Below are 9,125 nucleotides of genomic sequence, written 5' to 3'. Positions count from 1 at the left end.
CTGAACATGTGCACTTTGCAGCGATGCGATTTGTAAAGGAAAAAAAAGTCACCCCCAAAAAATCAGAAGTTTTTCTGAAGGTGTACTGAAAGGTTTAGATGAAAATCAGTTCAGTTCTCGGAATCTCTTAATCATTTCACTGCTGTGAGAGTACGTTGCAGCAACACTGTTGACTTTATTTCTAATCAATTACATTCTATAAAGCACTTTGAGACATTTATTTTTAAGCGAAACGCGCTTATTTAAATGCAATTTAAGATGACTGCACGATATTCATTTGATCTCTATAAAACTGGCCTTTTGAGGCATTTATTTTACGGTGAGAAATACTGCATACATTTTGCTCCGCTATTGCAACCGCGCTTTCAGCCACTGCGCCCCAAAGCTTTCGAGCTCTCTCTACCAATCCCTCTGCCTTGCCCCCCTCCTTCCCCTCTTTTAAATCACAACTGAAGACCATCCTCTTCGACCGTGCTTACACTCACCTCCTCTGGCTCGGCGTCAGTGAAAAGCGCCATATGAATGCAAGATATTGTTATTAAATTTAAGAAGCTGTTGTATTGGCAGAAGGTCGGGAGGAGATTTCTAAGCCCATCGATCCAGTGCGATTAACGGTGATTCAGTGTGATTAACAGAAGAGGTGAAATAGAAAGAAAATAACTTAATAAACGACACTCACCTGGCCCAGCAATCTCAAGCTTTTCAATTACTTCATTTTGGGGAATGCTATTGACAATATTCTGAGCAATTTCCCTGGGATTTACCTTCTGTCCCTTGGATTTTAACAGCTGCACAAACATAATCAGCACACAGAGAACGTGGATTACTTTACGTCCAAACACATCAGTTGTGGCCTAAATACAACAACAACAACTTGGATTTATATAGCGCCCTCCACGCCGCACGCTGTCTCAAGAGGGCTTTATAGTAACGGACCTCGGGACCGAGCCAGGGGGAGTGGGAGGGGGGAGGAAGTTGGCGCGGTCGAAAAGGTCTTCAGCAGAGAACTGAAAATGGGAAGGGAGGGAGCGAGACGAAGGGAGTCAGGAGGGCAGTTCCAGAGCCTCGGGGCATAGTGGCTGAAGGCACGGCTGCCGAGGGTGGAGCGGAAGACTTGGGGGACAAGGAGGAGGCCAGACCCGGAGGAACGAAGGCAACGGGTACTGTTTTGAGGAAAGAGGAAGTCATAGAGGTAGGGGATGCAGAGGAGTGCAGGGAGTAAGCAGCAAAGCTTGAATGTTCCTCCGCCCCTGGGATTTGCCAACACAAGCGATCCCACAATTTGTGACAAGTAAATTCCTCGCTCAGCGATCAGTATTTTACTTCATCAGTTTATGATCCATTTACTTAGCAATCCGCTTTCCAATATATTCTCTGAAGCACTTTGAGACGTCACAATGAAGTGATATGATGCTATATTAAATGCAAAGACTATTATTAGCATTATTATTAAGCTTTCGAAAGTTTGTGAGCAATGTCTTGAGCCTGCTTACTCCCCTGCTTGATAATAACTCCCTCCCGCGTCCAGGTTAGTCTTCACGAATGAACTCAGATGTAGACTGAAGCACTGAACAACAAAGTGATAAGGCGCTATATCAAATGCAAGGATTATTATTCTTTTTATTCTAAAGAGCGATCAACTGATTCTCGCGTAATGTCCTTGTAAGTTTCAATAAGTTCTGTGGTTACGAAAGACATAAGACCATCACATCTAAGTGACTGCTCAATGTATAGCAATTCTCTCCACGAAACCCTACTCTATAATTATCCTCTTTACCTGTGCTATTGCCATGGCACTATTGCACTGGTAATCCCCGAATTTTGGCTGCTGGTTTGGTGCGACGACAAGTGGCGGATTCTCCAGATCTGGAAAGGCAACGTTGATGGCGACACTGAAAATAGTTTGCAGCGTCTCATTGATGTTCGTCAAGCAGGCTCCTGGGTTCATCTTCTCTTCCTGCAGGCTCTAAAACAAACGAATGCTGCATTAATAAAATGCAAAGGCCTGAAATTTGGCAGGCATCGGATGATGCCACGGCGGTCAGATACTACAGGAAAGTAAACCGACTTTACTGAGACACTGCAATAGCAGCTTTGAGACACCAGAGAGAACGTCTGGTCTAAAGATCTCTGAGGACCTCCAGTGGCAGACATTTGACATAGTCACGTTATATCGTCGGGCGCGTAGAGGAGTATTTTGTTCACCACCGACTTTGCTGTCTTGGGATTCATGGGATCCGCTAACACTCTACTGCCTTCCAAACGCACAGTCACTACACTTTACAGTGTATTCTGTGAAGCATTTTGAGACGTCCTCCTTGAGTGAAAGGCTCTGTAACAAATGCAAGCCTTATTATTATTTTTGTTTGAGGACGTCAAACATACCAGTCCGTGGGATAGTAATTTGTCCCTTTATAACATAAATTCTCCCTCTCCCCACCTCAACAAAATGTTTCAACCATTGCCCGAGATGGACCAACCTTTTGGCTGCTGAGAGCCGGGTGCCCTGTTTGAGACATGTCCGTGGGCCGCATAAGCGGTATTTTTGTGTTTCCCTTCAAGAAACGTACCGTAACATTTACAGGTGGGTAACGGAAGAAGTAGATGGGCCAAAGGAAAATGGAAGGGAGGGGTGGGGAAGGGATGAAATCGACTACACTGCCCTAGAATAACAGTTTCAATTTCCTCCCGCCGTTCGCAACATCTCTGAACTCATCACGTGGAGTCCTGCAGCTCAGTGGTTAGAGCACTCGCTTTGCAAGTGAGAGACCTGAGTTCAATTCCAGGCAGAGGGCGAAACCTTGGGCAAGTTTCCTTACTCCACACAGAGCCTAATAATAATCCCTCCAAAACCAAAAACAATAATAAATTGGTCATTTTCAATCTACGACTGTTTGTGGGACATTGCTGTGCGCAATTGGCTGCTGCGTTCGCCCTTGCTGTCTGTTTTGTCACTTCACACAGGTTTTATCAACGTGCATCTCAAAAAGGACTTTGTCTCCAAGCTGCTGACATCCCTACTCAAGCACGGAGTTCAGCCTCCCTCAATAGGGCCAAAGAAGAAGGTGAGAACCAGAAGGGTGGATGAACGTTAATTGGCATTAAAGATCTCCTGTAGCTTAGTGGTTAGAGCGCTCGCCTTGCAAGCGAGAGGACTTGGGTTTGACTCCTGGCAGGGCGAAACACGCCGCTGTTGTTGTTGTCAGGGCAATGGTTGGGGCGTTTCATTTGGCCTCAAAGCCTCAGTCCTGTCGCTCTTTGCCAGGAGGTCCTTGACAGCAGTTGGGGAAATCACTGAGACTTCTTGGAGTTTGGCCTGACCTCTGTCTCTGTTGAGTAGAATGTAACTATCACACGGCGCTGCTCGTGCTAATGAGGCCGAGATCAGGAGTTCCCGGTGACTGGGACCCTTCTTCCTGCTATTGGGTGCCACCCAGCACTGCTTCCGCCCAGCCTGTGCAATCGACCGGTCCATGGTAATCACAGCTCAGTAATAAATCTATGTTCCGCTCGTATTTGTCTCAAAGGCTTCACTTCCTCATGTGCTTCGTGTGCAGGTGGTGGTAGATTTCTCCTCTCCTAACATTGCCAAAGAGATGCACGTGGGTCACCTGCGGTCAACCATCATCGGCGACAGCATGTGTCGTCTCTTCGAATTCGTGGGTCACGACGTTTTGAGGTCAGTTTTGGGTGACGAGATCCTCACGCGGCACAATCCATTCATCATTTTCTCATTGTCATTTGCTACGTGGGTTGTTAAGAAGTTTTTAAAGTCCCCGCCACAGTTGTAATAAGTACCGAACCATTTCCATCATCGGTCGAGCGGCTTCACAAGTGAGGTGGTGTTGACAGATCTCTGCTAAGTCTGTTGGCTGTGATTTCAGGTTGAACCACGTTGGTGACTGGGGCACACAGTTTGGGATGTTGATCGCTCACCTGCAGGACCAGTTTCCGAACTATCAGATAATATCGCCTCCTATCGGAGATCTCCAAGCCTTCTACAAAGTAAGTGTGCACAGCTCACCCCTGTGTCTTCTTCTGGCTAGCCTATCTTATAGGGCCAAAAGTAAAGATTATTATCGATATAATTGTGGGACAATTATTGCAAGACAACTGGACTATCGAGTCCTGTAGCTCAGTGGTTAGAGCACTTGTCTCGCAAGCGAGAGACCTGGGTTCAATTCCCAGCAGGGCGAGACCCTGTGCAAGTTTCCTTACTCTACACACTTCTGTTTACCTAGCAGTAAGTAGGAACCCAGTTGTTAGTCGATTGGTGGATTGCTCTTCGCGGGGGTAATAATTCCTTCAAAAAAAGATAATAATAATAAATTGGTCACTCAATCCACGACTGTTTGTGGGGACGCTGCTGTGCGCAATTGGCTGCCGCGTTTCGCCCACAAAATATACAGTCGATTCACTTTATAGTGTATCCTGTGAAGCGCTGTGAGACATCTCAATGACTTGATAAGGCGCCGTATCAAATGCAAGGATTATTATTATTATAATAATCTATTATTGGGACCTGTGTTGCTTCTGAATGTTACTTTTCGAAAAAAAATTGTAAAAAAAAACGAAAGTTGTAAAAGTGTTTTTGCTTTTGTTCGCAAATCAAATTGTTCAGGAATCCAAAAAGAGGTTTGACGAGGAAGAAGCATTTAAGAAACGTGCGTATCAGTGCGTGGTACAACTGCAGGCCCATGACCCGAACATCATTAAAGCCTGGAATCTGATCTGCAATGTTTCCCGGAAAGGTGAGCCGCAGTCAGGAGGATTCATTTCACTTCCAATTCGTTTAATTCATCTACAACCAGTTCAGGCCCTGAGTTAGCCATGGACGACATTTGGTCTCAGCATGCTTCCAAAAAACAATTGGTTCTCTCAATCCACGACTGTTTGTGGGGACGGGACGCTGCTGTGCGCAGTTGGCTGCTGCGTTTCGCCCACAAAATGCACAGTCAATTCACTTCACAGCTTATTCTGTGAAGCGCTTTTGAGACGTCTCAACGATGCGATGAGGCTCTGTAACAAAAATGCAAGGATTATTATTATTATTATTATTATTATTCAGCAGAAAACCAGAACTGTGCGTTGAGTTTTACCCCCTGTTGTGCTTGAACGTGTTTTTCAGAAAATAGTCTTGAAGTTGTGATAAGTCACTATATCAAATGCAAGGATTATTATGATTATTTTTATTATTATTAAAATGTCCTCTTCCCTCCTGTGCAGAATTTCAGAAGATCTACGACTGTTTGGATATAACGCTGATCGAGAGGGGTGAATCCTACTATCAATCCATGATGAAGGAAGTGGTGAAATTGTTTGAGGAAAACGGTAAATGGAAAAAAAACCCTGCAGTTTTAACACATTTTATTTCTAGGATACTACTGCATGCAAGTCGTCCAACTATTGTACCTTTGTTGCTTACAGCGGGACAATTCTGTGCGCAATTGTCTGCTGCCTTTCACCCACAAAATACACAGTCACTACACTCAAGAGTGTACGCTGCGAAGCCCTTTGAGACGCCTCGTGACAAGGCTCTAAATCAAATGCAAGGATTGCTATTACTATTATTACTAAACCTTTAGATTGCTGGCAGGGCTGTAAAACCTCCATCCTCCCCGGGCCGACTAGTTTGGTCCATTTTCAGCTCGTTCATTGTTACCAGAAAAAGCGAAGCACTCACTGTAGGAATTGTGTACTTATTTACCCATCATCATCATCATCATCACTGCAATATTTGCCTTGAAGCACCGAATGTTAAAATCATTTTAATATGGTCAATTTACTATCGAAAAAGAAGGGAGTTTGTTTCTCCCAGTGTCCCTATGTTTACACCACTTTCTGGGAACTGTGCTAATGCACTGCGCTCACTTATTCCGACAGGCATAGTTGAGCTCGATGAAGGTCGGAAGATTGTTTTCCCACCTGGGTGTTCGCTGCCTCTGACCATTGAGAAGTCTGACGGAGGCTACACGTACGACACCTCAGACTTGGCAGCCCTTCGACAGAGGATTTTTGACGAGAAGGCAGATATCATCATTTATGTCGTGGACAATGGACAGGTGAGAAGCAGCAGTGTTTAAAATCACCCCCACCCTCTCCACGCAAACACAAACGCACACACGCACGCGCACACACACACGCACACACACGCGCACACGCTTGCCTAACCACACTTTTGAATGCTTTGAGAACGGAACTCACGTGTTGTTGGCTTGCTGCGGTGGCTAGGAATTTGTTTCAAGAGATTGCGCTTCTGATCCTCTCCAATCTCTGTGCACCCCTTCCCACCCCAACCCACCCCACACTCCCCCCCCCCAGAGCGTTCACTTCCAGACAGTCTTCGCGGCAGCTCGTTTAATTGGCTGGTTTGACTCCGAAAAGACCAGGGTGGAGCACGCGGGGTTTGGTGTTGTGCTGGGTGAAGACAAGTAAGTGCTGAAGCTTATCGATTCTTATAAATTACGTTTGGACGTTACAAGTTTTCCTTCAGCCTTTATCGCCAACCTGTTTAGAAATTATTTTCTCTTCCTTCTTAATGATCAGTGTCATTGACTGCTGTTGGTAGCAGCTTGCCCCGAGGTACGTGTCTGCTCAAAAGCAAAACCGTTTATTTTTAATGCCTCACTAGATAAAACATTGTCCATAAAAGGGTCTTAACAAGGATTGATCAGTATTTTAATTTGGTAGTAACATTTCTCTGCTTTCCTCTGTATGTATGAGAGAGAGAGAGAGAGAGAGAGCAGGCATCTGATCTCGCAGCCAGGGGCACCAGCAGTGTTCCTATGAGAAAACAAATCAATGACTCAATAACAACACGCTTGTCCTATTGATAAAAAAAAAGGATAGATTGAGAGCAATGATATTCATAAATCACCTGAGCCGTGTGCTCAATGAGATTAATAACAATCCCTAATCTGGTACGGCGCCTTTCATGTCAAACGGACGTCTCGGCTCTTGACAGCATGTACTACAAAGTGAAGCGAATGTATGTTGTGGGGCCACCTTGTTTAGTCACTGTTCCCAGTTGCATTTTCTCTGTTTAACTTGTCGTCGGGGGATCAGAAAGGAAAACGTACAAAGTGTTGGGATTTTACGTTCGCAGAAAGAAATTCAAAACCAGATCAGGAGAAACTGTGCGACTGATTGACTTGCTGAACGAAGGCCTGAAGCGATCAATGGATAAACTAGTGGAGAAGAAGAGAGATAAGGTAAGCCGGAGGCTCCTGCTGCCTCTTACTCCTTCGACACTTTCATCTTCATTTGCAACAAGGTGACCTTGAGAAAGACACTGAATTCTCCTTTCAGGTTTTGACACCAGCCGAGCTGAAGGCAGCACAGGAGGCCGTTGCATTTGGCTGCATTAAGTACGCCGACCTCTCCCACAACAGGACCAACGATTACGTCTTTTGTTTTGATAAGATGTTGGATGACAGAGGAAACACGGCAGCCTATTTGTTATACGCCTTTACTAGAATCAGGTGAGGCAGCGTGATGGGCACGCATTAGTTTCCTCTGGGACCGTCCCCAAGCGGTGGCTGTTCATGTGTAAGTGTTGGCCCACCACGTCGGTCAAGCCAGAACTCTCCCCACACGTGGGTCCAACCAGTAGAGGGACCAGGAACAAAACAACATGCCTGGTTTTCCCCTCTCTAACCTGGGGAAGGCCACGGTTACGTGCTCTCACCTGCAATCCTGGATTTATTGTGTAATGGTCTGACAGGAGGTGCAGTGCTATTGTCTGACCTGAATGTAAAGTGACTGTCTTACTTCTCAGGTCCATAACACGTACGGCAAACATCTCGCCGACGACTCTGCAGAAAGCTGCCGCAGAAACGACCATCCTGCTCGATCACGAGAAGGAATGGAAGCTGGGGAAATGCATTCTCCGATTCCCTGAAGTCCTGCAGAAAATCCTGGAGGACCTGTACCTACATTCCCTCTGCGACTATTTGTACGACCTGGCCACAACCTTCACAGAGTTCTACGACAACTGTTATTGTGTCGAGAAGGACAGGCAGACGGGTGAGTGAGTCGGAATGCGCTTCTGAACATTTTCACTGCACGTGTGGTCTCAAAACAGGTGCTATGGCACGGTTTGACATTTGCCAGAAGGGGGCGCTTGCACCTTGTGTTACACTCGGGCTAAAGTAGCTTCTCAGGAATATAAGACTGAGGGAGGCTCCTACTTCGCTTGGTGTGAAACACGTAAAAGAGCCAGTCAGTATGTAAGCAGGATGTGGTGTGGATGGATGTAGCTTGCGGGACATTTTTGTGTGCAATTGGCTTCCGTGTTTTGCCCACAGTCGAGCCCTTTTTACGATGTATTCTGTGAAGCTCGAGATCAAATGTCAGGCTTATTACTGTCTTAAGACCTCTTCTGTGCATTAGTTTGTTGTCTCCGCAGCCGTATCAAAGAGGCACGGTCACGAATTGGATCCCTTTTAAAATTTTGTTTGCAGGGAATTTTGATCACCAGCTATTTTCTTCAGTTCTGTTCATTTCAGCATGTTTTTTCTTAAAATCTTTGTCGGGGTATTGTCCCATAGACACCACAAATGCGCTCTGCTAGTTGCTGTACCGAAGATGATTTTCACTTGGACTGAACTAGGTTTAAGCCCACATCTCAGCAGCGAAAAGAACAGTGTTAAGCGCTAACTACAAATGCGCTGCTAGATTAAAGCAAAGGTATTTCTCTGGCGCAGGTGAGGTGGTGAAGGTGAACATGTGGAGGATGTTGCTGTGCGAAGCCACCGCTGCTGTCATGGAGAAGAGTTTCCACATCCTGGGCCTCAGACACGTTGAGAGGATGTAACGCTGTTCCCGTCTTCTCAAAGCGACCGTCACGATGCACATTTCCTGCTAATATGCCTTTTGTTTCTTGAATAAAATGCTGAAGTGATTTCACACAGGTTGTCTATTAAGCTACATTTATCAGGTTCAACTTCAGACGACTAATGGGGTGGGGGGGGGGGCCTGTTTGTCGGACGCTGCCGTGCGCAATTGGCTACTGCATTTTACCCACAAAATATCCAGTCAATTCACTTTACAGTATAGTTTGTGAAATGCTTTGAGACGTTTCAAAAACATGAGGTGCTATATCAAATGCAAGGACTATTATTATA

At 45.7% G+C, this 9,125-nt stretch overlaps 2 protein-coding genes across 2 annotated transcripts; one reads left to right on the top strand and one right to left on the bottom strand.

Moving 5' to 3' along the window:
- Positions 1-607: 607 nt before the first annotated feature.
- Positions 608-1,948, bottom strand: LOC121850046 (arginine--tRNA ligase, cytoplasmic-like). Its single transcript, XM_042340026.1, has 2 exons — positions 1,778-1,948; positions 608-788 (listed from the first exon to the last, which is right to left on the bottom strand). Exons 1-2 carry the CDS (start codon positions 1,946-1,948, stop codon positions 609-611), a joined length of 351 nt encoding a protein of 116 aa, XP_042195960.1. The 3' UTR covers position 608.
- On the top strand, positions 1,774-8,906 carry rars1 (arginyl-tRNA synthetase 1; the record flags this gene model as incomplete). Its single annotated transcript, NM_001292174.1, is given in 14 exon segments — positions 1,774-1,785; positions 1,787-1,802; positions 1,805-1,807; positions 2,964-3,065; positions 3,558-3,679; positions 3,885-4,005; positions 4,622-4,751; positions 5,227-5,331; positions 5,884-6,062; positions 6,322-6,431; positions 7,106-7,211; positions 7,309-7,481; positions 7,778-8,025; positions 8,706-8,906. Coding segments are annotated over 14 exon segments (1,537 nt in total), but the record flags the coding sequence as incomplete, so codon positions are not given.
- Between the last annotated feature and the right edge of the window lie 219 nt (positions 8,907-9,125).

Source organism: Callorhinchus milii, unplaced genomic scaffold (genome assembly GCF_018977255.1).
Source record: "Callorhinchus milii isolate IMCB2004 unplaced genomic scaffold, IMCB_Cmil_1.0 Scaffold13, whole genome shotgun sequence".
Classification (NCBI taxonomy): Eukaryota; Metazoa; Chordata; class Chondrichthyes; order Chimaeriformes; family Callorhinchidae; genus Callorhinchus; species Callorhinchus milii.
Note: the sequence above shows the minus strand (reverse complement) of the source record. Positions and strands in the feature narration are given on the sequence as shown.

Bases quoted from the DNA above. Each gene is read 5' to 3' on its own strand.
- LOC121850046 (XM_042340026.1), bottom strand. From the start codon at position 1,948: ATGAACCCAGGAGCCTGCTTGACGAACATCAATGAGACGCTGCAAACT. The intron at 789-1,777 runs GTAAAGAGGATA...ATGTTTGTGCAG, and splicing joins GTGCCATGGCAATAGCACAG to CTGTTAAAATCCAAGGGACA.